This window comes from Tinamus guttatus, unplaced genomic scaffold, assembly GCF_059628265.1.
Source record: "Tinamus guttatus ecotype Peru unplaced genomic scaffold, ASM5962826v1 Tinamus_guttatus_pri_ptg000356l, whole genome shotgun sequence".
NCBI classification, from domain to species: Eukaryota; Metazoa; Chordata; class Aves; order Tinamiformes; family Tinamidae; genus Tinamus; species Tinamus guttatus.
This window is the reverse complement of record NW_028288890.1, coordinates 3450482-3468405: the sequence shown is the minus strand read 5'-3', so window position 1 is coordinate 3468405 and position 17924 is coordinate 3450482. Positions and strand designations below refer to the sequence as shown.

General features: G+C 49.5%; 1 protein-coding gene across 2 annotated transcripts in view; it reads right to left on the bottom strand.

Annotated features, from left to right (window-relative positions):
- The window catches only part of CAMKK1 (calcium/calmodulin dependent protein kinase kinase 1), a 28074-nt gene extending 24499 nt beyond the window's left edge, over window positions 1–3575 (bottom strand). For both annotated transcript variants that reach the window (XM_088530120.1, XM_088530121.1), the window contains exon 1: window positions 3051–3575. In XM_088530120.1, the coding sequence (XP_088386246.1) occupies window positions 3051–3497 (447 nt within the window). In that variant the 5' untranslated portion in view covers window positions 3498–3575. The remainder of the gene's footprint in view (window positions 1–3050) is intronic.
- Window positions 3576–17924: the final 14349 nt, after the last annotated feature.

The following is a 17924-nucleotide window of genomic DNA, read 5'->3' as shown; positions in this document are numbered from 1 at the left end:
CAGCAGAAGAAACCGTAAAGCATCAGAATGGTTGGAGAGGAAAACCTCCCTGAATCTTACAGAACAGAACTAGGGTTTAATACCTTATTTTTTGTTATCAAGGAACCAATAAACATCTTAAATAAGGAGAGATTTCAAAGCAGCAGTACATATGGATATAAGTAACAATTATCTCCATTTTACTTTAAACTCTGCAAACATCACCAGGCACACAGGGGATTAGGAAAGGTGAAGAGACCCTTTGATTTCCAGTCTGTAAAGTGCAAGCGCACGGGTTAACGTTATGGTTAAGTGAGTCTTTAACTGTGGCGTGAGGGGTTTGGGGCTGCCCATCCTTCCCCGACCAGCCTCACACCATGCACAGCCCTGCAAAACAGCAGGGAGGAGAGGAGGAATGGGGAAAACCCTGCAATGCTCCCCCAGAGGAGCAGGGAGCATCCAAGCGTAGGAAAACCCAGGCTACAGATGCAGGAAGGACAAATTCCCTGCAAAAACGCCACGTCAGCAGATTTGCTCCTGCCGCAGGCTGTGCTTTGCATCGCAGTAAATTTTGCAAATGAGGCAGGAGAGAAGGTTCCTGCCGCCGGGTCCTGTCACGCTGCCCCTCGCCAGCCCCGTGTGCCCACAGCAGACTGGAGACTGTCCCCACAGACACAGCAGTCTCTTTCCCCTCTCCCATCAGAGCAGGGTCCTTCTTGAGGGACATAATCCACCCAGCTGGGCAAATCCTCTTACGAAGTCTTTATATTTAGCACGAATGAGAAGGTCTGTGCCTGCTCCGCATGTCTGGGCAATGACACTATTGACACTGCCACCTTCCCACAGCACCTCTTATCCCTGGTTAGAAGATACTGCCTTTTTCCCCTTTTTTCTCCCCTCCAGGTCTATGCAGACCCTTCCAGCCCAATTCCAATCCCCTGGGGCTAATACATCCTACAAGAGATGCTCAGCCCTCCTGGACAGTTTTGCCCATCCAATCATTCTGCGTAGCCAAGATAGGGCAGAGTTACAGAAATACAAAGCAAAGGGATAATAAATGGAATGGGATGTGGGATCAAAACCAAGGACAGGCCCAAGGGAAGGCAATGCCAGGACGAGGCTGCCCCACAGGTCCAGGTCTGCAGTATCCAATTCCCACCAACATCGCTCTTCAGTCAAACAACAACTGGTGAAAGCTGAGACTTTGTGAGGCTCCGAGCACTCAAGGGCAACACAACCAAAACCAAAGATTATACGTTTATAATCCTTTTTATCCTTTCTTTTCCCCACTTCTTGCAGAGAGGCCCGTGCATTGAGGCCAGCAGACTCGTTATGTTATTATTTGCTTCTCCTGAAAGAAGTAGGAGAGTTTACTGGGGAGAAACAGCTATCGCTGGGCCAAGTGCTACTAAAAGATAACATTCCTGAATCCTCTTGATTTCATCGTGCAAAGTATTTGCTGCTGCTGATAAACATGGAGTGGAGAACCTCAGCATGATCCTTAATGAAAAGCTGTCAGCAAATGAGGCCACTGCTCTAGCCAAGAAACACGATGTCCTGTTTGCGAGGGTGCAGAAGGTGCTACACAGAAGAAGGGGGAGAAATCCAATCAGAAAGATAGGGAGCTGGAACAACTTCACCAGGGATTCCATTCTCCAAGTGGCATCTTTCTTGATTGCCTAAAAGGTTTGGAGATGGCGGAACAAGAGCCCAGGCCTAGTCTCATCGATACGGACGTAACGCTGGAAACTTGGCTCTGCAGTTGTCCCATCCACGTGGCTTCCAAGCGATGCCACTGGCTCATGTACCACTGATAAAGTAGAAGTGCTTGTGAACTTCACTTCTGCAGAGACTTCAATTTCCTTCGGTAGCACTGCCAGATGGAGTGATGGATGCACTGCTGCAGGAAAGGCACACACTGACAGTGCCAGGTACTCAATGCAAGGAGAAAGGAGCAGCTTTAGGAGGGCTTTGAGCACATGAGTACTCGGATTTGAGTACAGATGGGTTATTTGTCTAGAAAAGGTGCTTCAAAGTCGTTTGCAGAGAGGCCTGGGGCAATGCCATGACTGATGGGGGATTTTGTCAGAGTGATTTACCAGCCTGCAGAAACACAACCACAACTGCTGCTATGTACACCATGACTGTACTCATCACCATGGGGTTATTTTATCCCCGGGGGACCAAACTCTCACCATGAAGCCATCCCATCTCTAACAAGCCTTACTTTATCTTATAAGTAAGCAGGACCACCATGACCTTAACTCACCGCTAAAGGGACTCACAGGAATTCCCAGAGCACCGTTTGCACAGCATCCTTCCTCTCCCATGGACAAGGGGAGGACCACGTACGTCTCCGGAGGGAAGCACTGAGCCACACAGATGTTTGGGTCCAGGTCACCCTGCGTGTGACACTGCTGGGGCAGGGGTGACCCCAGCTGTGGCACCGGGGCAGCAGCCCCAAGACAGGACATCTGAAGGAGGGGAGGACCAAGGCCCTCAGCCCTCATGGCTTCTACAAACCCATATATCTGCTTTAAAGAAAGTACTGAGAAGAGTAGGGAAACATCGGTGCGTTTAAGCTCTTTATATAATTAAATCGTGCTTTAATAATGGCAAAACACAATAGGAGATGCATAATCTCCAGAAGCTTAAATCCATAAATGCCAGCAACAAAGCTGCTGGAGCTGCTAAAACCCCCAAAGGGCACACGCTGCAGGGACACAGAGCGCAAATCCACTTGTCCACAGCCCTTTCCTCAAGTAGACCATGTGCGTGCTATAGTTATACAGCCAGCCGAAGCACACACGGAGCCTTCAGCCCCTTGCCAGGCTGATGCCAGGTAGGTGAAGGCTGAAGGGCTGTATCAGGCCTGGACAATGCCCAGCAGTGGTTTTGGTGTTGGATGTAAAGGTGTCCACCCACTCCAAGTTCATATAAGCTTTAAGTGACTACTGTTTCCAGGAATTTCCCCACCATCACTCTTCGAAAGAACAGCGCTTTCAGGTTTACTGTCTTCAAAAGGCTAAAGAACCCCCAACAACCGTGATTACAGGGGAGAACAAGCCTACCTCTGCATCTGAGATGGAGACCCGATTCGACTCTATTGTTGGTCGTCTCATTATACGTGGCGACGGCCCAGTGGCATACGGGCCATAACTTGAAGTGTTGCTAGAAGCCAAATAGCTTCCTGTTGGTCTTTCCTGGAGAGACAGCTTCCTACTTGATAGGACAGGTCTATTAGGAGGTCTCTTGGGAACGTGCCGCCAGTGAGCATCTTCAGGCCCTTGGGAAGGGAGGCATTCATTCATTCCTGAGTCACTGTTGACTCCATTTCTTTGGATATCTTTTATGTTATCAGAAAAAACGGTATCGTTTTCCTCAGTGGTGTCTTCACCATTGGGGTCACCTCTGTCTGAGCCAGCAGCCACTTCTATGGCTGCCACCCGCTCTGCCAGGTCGGTCTGTGGGTCTTTGCATGTGTTTGCATCCAAAGTGTCAGCAGAAGAGTCCCCCATGGCTGCAACCAGCTCCCCGAGTCTCAGATGACACTGCAACGAGCTGCGATACCAGCACTCATGGACGACACACAGCACGAAAGAAGCTCCCCATGGAATATCTAAGAGGAAACACAAAGAGGTCACAGTGATGGTATCAGCTCCGCACAAAAGCAAGGCGCTGGTCTAACCCCCTCTATGACACAGAAGAAAATGAAAGCAGCATCTCGGCAGGCTGTGAACAAGTCGCAAACGCCCAGAAGGAAAGGCAAAATGAACCACCGAGCTAGATAGGAAACTTGTACAAGTGATAAGGATGAGGTTTTATCTGATGAGCCAGAAGTCACATGGATAAAAAGAGCTTCTGCTTTCTGTAGCTAGTACGGCACTGAAACAGTATTTATGGTAAAACGGAGAAGTCCTGCTTCGTAAAGAGAGGCAGGGTAAAAGGTCAAAATTTGGCTTCTCCAGCTCATTCACAGGGTACAACAGCTTCTGCTGCCTACCCAAACCCAACATGCAGAGCAAACTCACAGTCATTTAGAGTAGTACAGTTGTCCTGGGGACACCATCATGATGGCCATGAAGCCGAGCCATGGCTTGTGACTTGCAAACTTCCAATTAATTGCAGAGTTACAAGGGTAAAACAAACACATAAGCAAATTTTTACTTGCTGAAAGAGTGTTAGAGATGAGTAAGCTGCCAATGGGTGGAGGCATCAACCAGTCGCACCAGGCTGTACTGCACCTGGCGGATGTTCCCTTAATTTGGAGGGGCCAAGAACAGGAGTTTTTAGTTCATTCCAATATTTTCACTCAGTGCCTAGCTCATTCCAAGCTAGGAGACCAGTTGGCTGCTGTAAAACACATTTCCATCCTTTCAATCTGTTGCAGCGAAGGAGGTATAAGCACAGAAACAACCTACTAACCCTAAAGCCTTGCAGGACTTGGTGACCAAGCGACTCAGGCCACCTCCTAACAGGGGCAAATGCTTCCTCAGTAAACTTCACCCTTTGAAATACTAAATGCAACTTGAGGAAAAATACTTTTTCCTTTAGGTATCCAGCACGTTTAAGGCGTTGCACTCTGCTAGCACCAAATAAAAATAAAAGCATGCAAATAAAAATAAAATGCATTTTACTGCATTTTGCCTCCTACACAATTTGACACAAATCACACACAAAAAAATCCACTAGAAAGCAAGCATCATTTGCTATTTTCACTCACAAAAAATTAAAACCTTATGTTTTTCATAAGTCATGTAAATATTTAAATATACATGCACGGAGAGTGTAAAAGTCAAATCAACACAGCTTAACAACTACCCGCACATGGGGATCAGCTTGCAATTTGGAAAAGACCAACAAAACACTCAAACACAACACAGAGCTAAAACTGCTCATTTAAAACACTGCTTCCCACAGGGTAATTTCAATTTTGATCAAAAACAGTGATTTAAAATAACCCGTGGCCAAAGCAGGGCTGTGGCGAAGGCTCCAAACCTGCCTGCTCCCGGCTCCGGGGATTTTCCTGCAGCAGCAGGGAGGGAAGGGCTGCGGTTGCCTGTGTTGCACTGTGGCTGCGGCTGAAGCGCCCAAATCCAGCACCTGGAGCAAGCTGGTGGGTGCTGCCGCGACCAGGCCTTCCCTGCCAGCAGGGAGGAGGGAAAAAAAGAAGGGAAAAAAGGGAAAAAGAGAAGGAAGGGTTACAGAGAGCATCTGGGAGCACTGCAGCTGGCAACGCTTGCGCTCGGCGCACAAACGCTTGCCGTGCAGAACTCGGGATGCTCCCTGTGCCGGCACAGGTACAACCACCGTGTCGGTAGCCTGCGTGTCCTCCCTAGGAGCAATGCTGGAAAATAACCCTGGAGATAACTGCTGAAGTGCAGATAACCTCCATAAATCGGGGAGCAATAGGAGATGCAGAGAAGGGGATGCAGCCCAGGGGGCGAGAAGGGGGTGGGAAGGTTGCCCAGAGAGGTTGTGGAGTCTCCTTCTCTAGAGATCTTCCAAACCCCCTTGGACGCAGCCCTGTGCCACGTGCTCTAGGTGACCCTGCGTGTACAGGGGGTTGGACTGGATGATCCCTAGAGGTCCCTTCCAACCTTAAGCTTTCTGTGATTCTATGAAGGGCTTTCCCACCAGGAAGGACCCCGGGGTAAGCCTCCCACTCCATCACTTAAGACATACATAGCCAATGGCTACGCAGCCATTACAAGAGTTTCCAGCTCATTTCTGGATGGCTTCCCTCTCACTCCCAACCTATTTTACGTGCAGAAAAAATCCCCACATCTAAACACCAAAATCTCTCCTTTCTAAAGGTATCACCACAAGCACAAGTAACTCACTAGATTGAGACAAATATATTCTAAAACATCACACGAGATACATTGCAGCCAAAAGCATTATAAAATCTGCAAGATTTAAATAAAATAACTGCTCACGTTAGGGCTCAGTGTGGCTTCGTTATGTGCAGGTTCTCCTCACAGTATATAAAAAGCAGTACAAAAAAGTAGTTTTTTATTTCTACAAATCAAGATCTATAGCAGACTTGCTCCTTTTGCCAGGCTGCTGCATAACTGCTCTGTATCCTGATGGGAAATCGCTGAGCGGGGACACCGCAGCCACTTTGCAAACACTCTAGGGGCATCTTTGGGCCCAGGGCCCCTCGCCATTGTCACCAGTCTGATCTTAAAGAGCACCAAACACCTGCTTTGGACGAGAAGATTAGGCTACAGGCACAAGTGAGTGCTGGAGACTAGCTTCTATGAACATAATTTACTTACACGCCTCTTATTTGCCATTTTTCACATTAGCTATTCCTCTGCCGCAGGCAGGCTGCCACTTCAAGAGCATTTTCTGCACCACATTTATCACCCAGCTGCACGTTTCCCAGCACAAAACACACTTTTGGATGGGATACGACTGGAGAAAATCTCCACATCGTAGGTGGAAGCGGGAGGCGAGCGGCCGTATTCAATTCTGCTGCTCAAGCAGCAGAAAGCGTTTGGATGCATTGTTCGAAAAATGAAGAACTGTAAATCTAGTTCAGTGCCTTGTCCATCAATTTGGTCACCTGGAAATATCCTTAAGGAGGAGGATGGAGAGGTTAAAAGCTCTGAGGACATTTCACTCTGCTTTGTCTCCAGCAATCTATTTGCCTTCTTTATAGACTAATGCTCTTTACAGCAAAACAAACCATGATGAATAATTACAACAAGCATTTGTATGGCAAGAGGCCAAGCAGTCATCTTCCTCCTTTACACCATAAAACCACTGCTAAGGGTAATTAACAGCACATTTTAAAGACGCTTTGGAACATTAGCCAGGATGCTGAACCCTACTCCAGGCTAAGAACCCACAGCACAAGAGCTCAGCAACTACTTGGGCGTAAAGCCCGGAGTGCAGGAAGTTTCACAAAAGATTTCACAACTGCCTTACAGCTCATCAGGCCACCTTCTAATTATATGGTTAAATCCATTTGCATAATCAGATGCAATTACGCTAATTGCATATATAAGCAATAATCAACTAAAAAATTGCTCTGAAGAGAAAGTTTCTCCTTAAGGAAATTCCTGGGAGAAGAAAACATTGCGGGGTGCCAAAGCCAAGCGCTATTGCCATTAAGCACTCCAGAACATTGTTTGCCTGGGCGCAGCCACCTCTATTAACCACACCGGGACACACTGACAAACCAAGGAATAGTCCTGTCTTCACATCCTGGCTACAAACCACCTCTGCACAGCAGCTTTGGTGCACGTTTTGCAGCAAATGCAGGTTCATCTGCAGGACCAGCTGGGTTGGTCACTCCTGTTTAGGTCTTTTAAAGCTCCTTGCCAAGGAATGGGTGTTGGAGATAGTTTTACCTTGCAGGCCATCCTGGGGAAGGGTCAAGGAGAAGCGTCAGACCACATGTCCCATTGGTGTCACCTCCAGCAATGCCAAGGGCTCACACTTGACCCTGCACTGTCACCCCATCACCACAACACCCTGGCAGGGCCCAGCTCGACTCCTCTGCAGTGTCCTCAGCACCGATTATAACAAATCCCATATAGCCTTGGGACAAGGGACACCCAAGCCCTGCAGGGAAAGGATGGCAGGACATGAACTACGTGTGCAGTGGGTGCAGAACTGGGTCAGGGCAGAAGGCAAAGCTCTCGAGTCTGAACCTGAGCAGCAAAGAGGAGGAAGAAGCATCCTCACAGGTGGCAGGGTTAGAGGGCCACACAGCACAGCTTGCTGGCAGCAGCATTTTGACAGCAGGTGAGGGGGCACATCAGAAAAAAATTGAGAACACACCAAGTTGGAGAGCTACATTATTTTTAAAATATTAATGAGCAAGGCAGGAGCTAGACCCCATTGATTCACGAGCAAAATAAGTCACTAGGAGTTAGGGACTCTTTAATATTTGAGGTCTTTGTCACAATAATGATTTTCAAAAGTCTAAGCTGCAAGAAGGCAAATGGCAGGTTAAAGGGGCAAGAGCTTTGGAATTGCCCTAAGGGAAAGGGGCTCCTTGTGGATGAGCCATCATCTGTCAGGCTGTAATGATACTGCCCCAGAGGGGGATGCAGCTGGAAACGGGCTGAAACAAGAGTTAGGAGGAGCTAAAGGGCATCTCTGTTCCTTGCAGCCCCAGGCACCTGCAAAATGGGACATACAGCACCAAGCCAGCCTCAAGGCATTGAGCACAGGGAGCCTCTGGGAGCATGGAAAGGGGCAGAGAAACATGAAGGAACGTTCGCCCTGCGGGAACACAGCAGCACGTGCCATGTTTGCATGAGCAGATGCAGCACCCAGGGCTCTGCCCCAAGCCATCGACCCGGCACATCCTGCTCCTTTGCAAGGCAAATCCACAGCAGCCGCCTGTCACGGAACACGTTGCACCGGGCTGGATGTCCTTCTCTGCAACACAACCCTGCTCCACTGCTGGGTTCTCGGTGTCCTCTTCACCGGCACCTTCCCTGCCCTCTGCCTCAGCCGACCCAAAGAGCAAGACTCGGGTTTCCCAGAGGCGCTGAAGCAAACTCCAAGGCTCAGGCTGTCTCGAAGCAACACCGAGGCAGAATAGTGCACTTCCTTGTTGGACAACAACGTTTGGCACTGTGCTAGCAGTGACTGCCACAGCCCACCCTTCCCCAGCACGCTCCGAGAGGTCGGAAGGTGGAGGCACCTCTGCAGGGTGCCTAGGCCAACCCACTGCCCAGAGCAGGGCCACGGGGCTTTGAACACCTGAAGGATGGAGGCTCATGGCCTCCCTGGGTAACCTGCTCCCACATCCAACCACCATCACAGCAAGGGTCACCTCTAAAAGAGACTTTCTGCCTGTATCACCATGTAGGAGAGGGACAACTTGGGCAGCATGTGGATACTGCAGCCTCCCTCTTACCAGGTTGAGCTTCCTCTGATGAGCTCAGAGTGGCCAGATTTCAAGAGAAAGACACATGAAGGAAGTGTTGTGCAAGTGCAGTCCCCAAGGAGACCCAGGTGCCTCCAGGCTCCTGCCTCACCTTGGTGGCTGGATGCCAGCCCCAGGGTGGCTGAGGCTTCCAGCAGGAAGGCTCTGCTGCAGCCTGTCCCAAGCCTGCATGAGCCTCAAACACCTGGGGTTTCCTTCAGTCATGTCGATGCCCAGACTGCCAGGAGGCAACAAACCTCCACTTGCCTCCTGCCAGGGGAGCCTGCAGGAGCCTTGCAGCGAAGTACAGGTTTGCTGTTACACAGCAGGTACACGGCCTTGCTTGCAGTCCGCTCAGCTCGCAGCCCAACCAAGGGGCTTCCCAGTTGCAAACACTACCTGTTTACCCTGCAAAACTACTGCTTTTTCCTCCAGTTCCTGTTCTGTGGCGAGGCCCCACAAGCACAAGCAGTGCCTGTGGTTGTGATGGACATGGCTGAAGCGCATGAGCTGGGGAGGAGGGAAATGAACCAAGTGCAAGCTCACATTTATAAACATTAACCTTAGTGGTTTATCTACCTCCCAGATACGAGGGAAAAAAAAAAAAAAAAAAAGCTTTAGGCACCTTTGAGCGATCTGAACATGTTTCAGGGAGGGTGTTTCAGGAAAGCATTCCCACACCACGCTGGATCTATGCAAACCCCACAGCCTCTCTGGTAGCACCCAGAGCCATCAGGGAAGACAGCGGGACTTGAGCTTCCACCTTCAAAGCGGTGCTGTGCTTGCACACGGATAACTCCCAGCCTCTGGCATCCTCACATCTTGAAAAGCCCAAGGACTTCACGTTAAGGCCTCAGTTAGCCCACACAGAAATCAGAGGCGGCACCAGCAAGGCTACGGGCACAGCAGGAGCGGATCAGAGCGGCGCCGATCCTGCCGGAGCCGCCACGGGCAGCCCGTCCCTGGGCTTACCCGGCACGCGCAGACGCCACCCGCGCGGCTCCGGCACGCGGCCTCTCGGCTCCCTGGAAGCTGTAAGCTCTCAAGGCCGTGCTGCACTTGCAAAGCTGCAAGGTCAGCGCCGTGGATTACTGCTGAGGCTGCACCAGGGAGAAAGCAGCTCTTCCACACGGCTGTGATGCTCTTGCATACCGCTGCCAGGTCTGCTTTTGGGCAGAGTTTCCAGGTGCAGCTTTGCTTGGAAAAATGAGTGGGAAAACATCCTCCAGGCACCCTATTTGCCCCCACCCAGTGATGGAGCCTCTGAACTTTCAAGGGCCTGCTACAAGGGTAGGGAGCAGGAGGGAACAAACATAACCCACACGGCTTAAGAGCAAGCAGTGACATCTGGGAATGGGGACACTGTTTCCAAGTGTCCCCTGTGCATTACTCACACAGCCTGGGCTGACCCGTGTCTGGCCACAGAACATGGCAGAGGGGAAGAGCCAGTCTAAACCCCACAGCCTTGGGCAGGTGCCAGCTGGGGAGGAGGGGGGCAGGTTTTGCTACCAGCACCCACCTAAAAACACTTTGCTGGCTCCCAGCCCAACGTCAGCACCTGTAAGGCACAGCTTAGAGCAACTCATCTGGGTCCCCAGGGCTCACCACTCAGCTCCCCACCAGCAAAATGCTCCAGCCTGTGACCCCACAGCTTCCGAGGGGCACGCTGGAGCAGGAACAGCCCCAAAGCATGTGGCGATCCTGCCCTGGCACCTTGCCTCTTGCAAGGGAAAGGCCAATGCCAAACCTGGGAGAGTTTGCACTGCATAATCTTTTCTTTCCCCTAGTTCTCTGGTACTCTATCCACTTGCTTAAACAGGTGCACATTTCAGAACCATCAGGTTTTAAAGGCTGCTTCAGTGCTTTGGTGAGGGAAAATACACTTACAAAGCAATTAAAGATGATAACAGTGGGGTTTTGTTTGCACAGCAAACTTGAGAGTGATTCAGGGCCCAGCTTCCATCTGAGGATGCTTTCATGCACTGTTGGCAGTGGAGAAATCTTGTTGTAAGAGTCAGACTCGCCCCTAACAGATTCACTGCAGTAACCCCCCAGCAAAACTCGAGCAGTCTGATTTGAAGTATGAGATCACCCAGCCTGACCAGGAAGCAAAAAGCAAACTTAATGAATTAATTTGCAAAACCCAGGCTGAGCTCCTGGGATGCACCTGAGCTGCCAGATGGGGCTAGTTAATTTTCCATCCCCTAACCCAGCCCATCACCTTCCCAGTGCCCTTGATTTTACTGTATTATCTTCCCTCCTACATTCATTCTTTTTTTAGGCACTTTCTAAAAAATTAGCAAAGGCAGGGAGTGGGAATTTTAAGCTCATCTCTACCCATGCTGCTCTGGAAGTGCCCAAAGAGCAGCTGATTCCAAGGGTGACTAAGACATGAGTCATATGATGAATAAGCACAGCAGCTCCAGGAGGCTCCCCCAATCCACGAGGAAATCCAGAGTCCTTCCTTGCCTAAAAATCACTCATCCATTTTAGGCATCAATGCAGCAGCCAGTAACAGTCAGGAAAAGGCTCCAGGTTGGGACAGCAGTGACTTTCAACCCCAAAGCTTCACTTTCACCACTAAAGGACCCCTGGACATGGGAAACATTCCATCTCAGAGCTAGAGGAAGATGATCCGGGGGTACTAGCACAGAAAAGGTTTGGCCTGGAATGAAGAAAGGCTCCTGCCCCAAGCCCCTGTCTGCAAAGTCAAGAACAAACCCCTCAAGGGCTGAGCTGTCCATAACTGCCACCGGACCTGCTCCATGGAGCACTGTGGGATGCAGCCAAGGCACCTTCCCCAACACTCAGTTTTTAAACAAGAGCCCTTGCAAGCCATTAACTTCCATAAGCATTTCATGGCTGTGGGAGGAGCCTTCTTCATACATGAAAAGCAGTCACCAAGCATGTTAGAGAAAAGGCAAAATGAAGAGAGGAAGAGCTTTTGGCTATAAGTAGTAGATCGTTTCTCCATGCACGGGCAGGCGTTTTGCAGCCTGGTTCACCTAGCATTACTCTGCACTGCGTTTTGTGCCACCTTTAAATCCTGCTACCTTGATCATCTGAACCTTCACTTTAACTACTTGCCCTTCCCGTCCTGGTGCTCGTCGCATTTCCAGAAAACCTCAGGCAGCCGGAGTACTTGCTGTCTGCACAGAGATGCATTGGTCTTGCTAAAGACTTGTGCTCTTGCCCTTGCTTCCAACTGCTGATTTCTCCCTTCCCCTTGCTGTAGTTTGTCATTTAGGCAACAAGATCTTCAAGTTGGGGTCTGTTGCCAACGATATCTCCACCTTTCCTCGGTGGTCCCAAGGTAGGAGCTTTAAGTACAGACCCAGAATCCATCCGATGGAAGGTCTGGTACAAAGCTCAGCAGACGTCTCTTCATGGGCAAACAAAAAGCCATAATATTGGCATAAACAGAAAAGAGCTATTTGCAAAGCTAACTATTTGGGGAACAGAGACAAAAATGTGATCTTTCAGCAGAACATCTTTGCACGTGCCACCAAACCAAAAAGTCTATGCATGTGCCTATATATATTAATGTGCATATGTATTTATTAAGTGCTAGTGGCATAAGCAGCACTCCGATGCCATGGTGACGGATGCTCTTGCAAAATCCTTAACATAATAGACACAGATAAACCTGAAGGCAATTAGGAAAGCAGCACAGCTTGTGCTTACACCATCCACGGCTACTATGAAAGGCACCAAAAATTAACACTCACAGAAAGAGATCAAAACAAAACCCCAGATCCAGTGTTAAACAGATTGATGGGGAAGCTCATGCCAGCCCCTGCAAGCCACAGTGGCCCAGGAAGGCCATGGGGAAGGCTTGTGGGCAAGGGGCTCATGGCACACAGGGACAGGTCTTCACAGGAGCGCTGGCAGGTAAGCGGGGAGCAGGAGCAACGTCGTTATGGGAAACAACACCTTGTGTTCAACATCGAGTGTCAATCATGTTCCTAAAAAAATCCCCAGATTTCAGCTAAATTTGCTCCTGCTGCCTCTGCATCAAAAATTATTCATTCCACAAAAAGCATTTTCCTACGTGTTCTTGTAGGACTCCACCTGCCTTTCCAGGCCTCCTCACTCCTCGCCCCTGGCAAGAGAGATCACTCGATTAAGGACTTTTTTTGCCCCTAAATGCAGTATTTTGTGAAGACAAAGTGGGGAACTTCAGCTCTTAAGGACCATCTCTCCAGGTCACCGCTCAGCCTCCTGGCACCGGAGCAGGTGGTCCAGCTCAGATAACAGCAGCAGTAGGTGGGGAAGGAGATGTTCCCACTGCAACCAAACAACCCAATCACATCATAAACCCCATCACCCGACCCTCGGCACGTGGCATCCCAACACTGGAGGGACAAGCTGTGCCCCTAACTGGTGTCACTTCACCACAACAAGTCAGACAACTCAGGCACCCCTTGTGCCTCTGCCCAAAACGGGGCCAGCAGCTCCTCACCCCAAGGCCAGATCCCTCCGGCTTCCAAGGCAGCACAGAGCTGTCCTTACCCCTTGCTTAAACTCCCAATTCCCATAAATCACCAGTGGTTCCTCCAGGACTCAGCTGAATCCAATGCCAGCCTATACACCTGGCTTGGGGAGAGTTTGCAGAACCATGGCACCAGTCTGAAGGTTTCAAGCAATAATTCATCAGCTGCAACAGTAATACATGTTATTTCAAGTGCTTGCTTGTTTTCTGAATGTCTCAAATATCCAAAAAGTAAATCATGCTTCAAACCGCAGCACTTGCATCTTCCCCTTTCTGAGATAACTCAGTGCTATTTCCTTAAAATAGAAAATTCAGTAGGAGAAACACAGGTTGGGAAGAGGAATCAAAGCTCAGAGGTGTTCTGAACGCCAAGGGCTTGATCCAAGTGTTTGTGCCAAGGCACATCACAAGGCACAGGGATGCTCCCAGAGTCACATCCCCAGCACCCCTCCGTCCCCATGGCCATGCTCAGTGACCAGCGCTCCACAGGACTCTTGCAGCACCGCAGATAGAAGGAAGGCACACACAAAAAAAAATACACCCTACCTTAATACTGCAGCTGGCACCCAGTCCCTTAACCCCTCGCAGGGAGGCACTTCTCATTTCCACAGAAAAGTGAGCTAATGTTCTCGCCAGGCTGCTGCACGGAGCCGCAAAGCCTCTTTCTGCGCGGCGGTGCCCAGGTGACCGTTTCCAAGGGATTAGCTGCTGCCGCTTTTAGTTCCGTAAAGGGTTTAGCTCTGCTGCACTCGCCGGGTGCGCTGAAGCCACACGCTTCCAAAACCCTGCGGGCTCCTGACCCCGAGCACCGGGAAAAGCGACCACTGCTCAGGATGGGGAGACTCTGTTACACAGCAGGCTCGTCCCCAACCTGCACCAGCTACTTCCAGTCAAACAAACCCAATCCTGCTTTAAGCCTAGGTTTTGTTTACAGTCCTAACTAAAACTTCCCCAGTCGCCTGCTCCAGCCCCTGGAGCAACCACTCGGGTTCTCATCAGTGCCTGGGTGAAACACTCCTGTTTTGGGTCTGCTTCCTAAACTTGTCAGGAGCAGAGGGAAGCTCATATTTTCCCTCTTGCTCTTCAAAAGAGGGCTGGGAGGTGGCTGGAAAGATTGTTGAAGCCCTGAACACCCAGGGTAGGAAACTCTAAGCTGCTGCAGCCCTGGAGACAGCTCTTACAAGCACAAGATCCAGGGGCTGCATGAAGATGCTTTGGAAAAGGACAGCAAGGAGGCTGGTGGAGAACTACCAGGCACTCGGAAGAACCACAGAGGCAGCTTTTACAAGAAAGAAGCAGGGGGAAAATAAAGGAGAAGCAAGTCTGAAGGCTGAAAACAAATTTCCAAGCAGTTGGCATGCTCTAAAATTAGTGTTGTAATGAATCTATTCAGCCAGCACTTATTTGCCACCCTGAAGACAAGAATTTAAGCAAGCCCGCTGTGACATGAGTACATGGAGGCAGCAACCAGCTACTCTGCTCTTCCTCGCGCTTTTCCTCAAAGGACCATGTGGTCTGGAGACTCAAGCAGTTTGACTGCATCTCAACCCCATACTGAGATGGGCATCACAGATGCACGGGGCCAGTGCTCAGCACTGGGCTTTAATGCATCCTGCCCCCGCACAGGGCTGGTGCAGATGGCCAATGACACCGGGAGGACAGGAACGTCACCAGCACGTGTCCCCTGCATCTCCTGCTAGTAACACCCCCCTTCCTAGCATGTATGCAGTGGCTACAGGTAGCACCCCAGGAGGCCCTGGACACACATCACTACCTTCCAAAAAGCACCCAAGCCCTGACTGAGGATGGGGTCACCAAGGAGGACCGGGGGCTTCACTCAACTCCAGAGCATCAGAGCAGCTCGATGTTCCCATGCAGAAAGGCAGAAAAGTCACCCCCTCTCCTCTTGCTCGCATGGATGTGACTCACTAGAGCTGAGTTTAATATAAACTCCTGAAACAGATTGTTTGGCTGTTATGTAAATGCAGTAAATGTTAAAATGCTAGAATAAATCGGTGAGGCAGCTACCGTAACCAGCTCTCTAGAGAGAAGTGAGCTTTTTTTTTTTTTTAAATAAGAAAACAGAACAACAAAAAAAGAGTTAGAGACTGGGAAAATAAAATCAAATAACAACTCTCACCCACCTTCCAGCACAAGTGGTTGTGGTACCAGCACAAGCGGTGTGAGAAGAGGTGGGCACTAGTTCTGCTACCACCATCCCACCCAGCTGCACGCAGGCAAATGACCCAGAAGCTAATCTGCAAACCCAAGTTACACTGCTCCACGTGCCCAAAACACGTCAGCCACTTCACCATGCCATGCAAAACAGCAACGTGGTCACGGGGAGGTCGGGACTGCAGCCGTGACGTGCTCCACAGAAGCAGGACGTGGAGGTGCTGGGTCCATGCCAGTGGCCCTGGGTGCCTGCTGGCTCCGCTGCAGGAGCAGGGGGCATCTGCTGAAGCCAGAGGAACCTTCTGCTACCACTGACATCAGCCAACCAGCACAGGAACAGATTTTAAAATTTGCAAACACAAGTGCTTCTACCCGAAACCTGACTGCAGAATTTTAAATAGTCTACAGGCCAAAGGATTAGTCAGAAAAAAAATCTGGCAAATAATCTGCAATAATAAGCAAAAACAGGCCAAAGGATTAGCCAGGAAAAGATATCTGGCAAATAATCTGCAATAATAAGCAAAACCAGAGCACATTACCATCTGCTCACAGATGCCTCCTAAGATGGAAATAAGGAGCCCTCAAATTAAAGCCTTCACTTTGTATCTAACTGGTGATAACCCAGCTCTCATTCTAAGTGCTCCTATAGTAAATCGGTCACAATAAAAGAGACAGGTAGAATTTAGGGCCTCAAATCATAGCACTGGAATTAAAAGCACATCATTTAAGGATGCACAGTTCAAACCAGCCATCTACTCAGACTGGGAGGCTGCTCCATGTCACCTCTGTGGAGCAACAGTCACTGTACAGAAACAAAGCCAAAGCAATCTGAGCTCTGTTTAATTAAATATAGTCTGGGAAAGTCTCTGCTTTTGTTCAACACTACCTCAAAAGAACAGAGCTGAGTAATCTACCGGTGGGGAAAGCACACTAACTATAAGGTATTATTACTATTATAGGTTTGATATCAAAATGGTTTGCTCAGCCTGCAACATTACACTGGAGTAAATGCTGCCAGCCTTGGCAAGGAGCAGAGATGCTCCAGATCTCCACCTCCAAAAGGTGGGACATGTGTCCTATGTCGCAGGAAGGAAGTAGGGACAGGAGACAGCACTGCAACAGGGCCAGGGAAATCAGCAGCAGATCCTCTCATCTCAACCACCCAAATCATTGCAAATAATTATTAATAATCTGAGACTTCTGAGAAACCATGGAATTTAAGTCTTTTTAGAGCATTCAAAGAACTTCTCCCTTCTCAAGTTGAAAAACAAACCTTTTCTCTGCCTTTTATTTGCCAATTAAAGGCATTAATTGTATTCTGATCTCATTTTTTCTGCATAATGTTTTACACATCTGTTTGATTAAAAAAGAACCCAACAACCCATCTTCATTAAACTAATTAAACACATTCAGCCATTGGTTAGTATTCTGAAGCACTTCCTAATTATTCCTCCCAGTTATTAAATCTCCTGCAAGGATTATGTTTTCTCGTTTGCTACACTCTTCATTAGCCAGTGCCCAAGCCCAGTTGAAATTACCCAATCTGCCACTCTGAAGACCCCAGGGTCTTCTTAGATGGGTCTTAAAAGCTGAGATTTCTGCACAAAGCCCCGCTCAGGTTGGCTACCTGCACCCTGAACCTCCAACACGCAGGGCTCAGCAGGAGGACTAATGAACACAGGGGAAGCTTCCCTCCTTCCCCTCTCTGTAGCATCCTTCTATGCCATAGCATCCTACCCCTCATCCATGTCCATGAAAACTTCATGATGGGTGGCAGAATGAGGGACAGCAGATGTACAGTGTCTCTTTTACAGAGTCTGCAATCAGGAAGAAACTAGGTTAAAAACATGAACTCTCTCCAAGAAAGCTCCAATTTACACACTTTGTCCCATCTGCCAGCCCCAAGCAGCACCAGGATCTCCCATCTCAGGAAGGAGCAGCAAGGGATGCTGAGGAAGCTTTTCCAAGGAGGAAGACCCAGGCAACCACAGGCCAGTAAGCCTCACCTCCGCCCCCAGAAAAGCGATGGAATGGCTCATACTGGCCGTTGTCTCTCCAGGCATGCGGAGGAGAAGGTGCTCAAGAGTAGTCAGCATGGATTCACCAAGGGGAAATCCTACTTGACTAACCTGATAGCCTTCTATGATGGAATGACCATCTGGATAGATGAGGGGAGGGCGGTGGATGTTGTCTATCTCAACTTCACCAAGGCTTTTGACACCGTCCCTCACAACATCCTCCTGGGCAAGCTCCGGAAGTGTGGGATAGATGAGTGGACAGTGAGGTGGATTAGGAACTGGCTGGATGGCAGGGCCCAGAGAGTGGTGATCAGCGGTGCAGAGTCTAGTTGGAGGCCTGTAGCTAGCGGGGTCCCCCAGGGGTCAA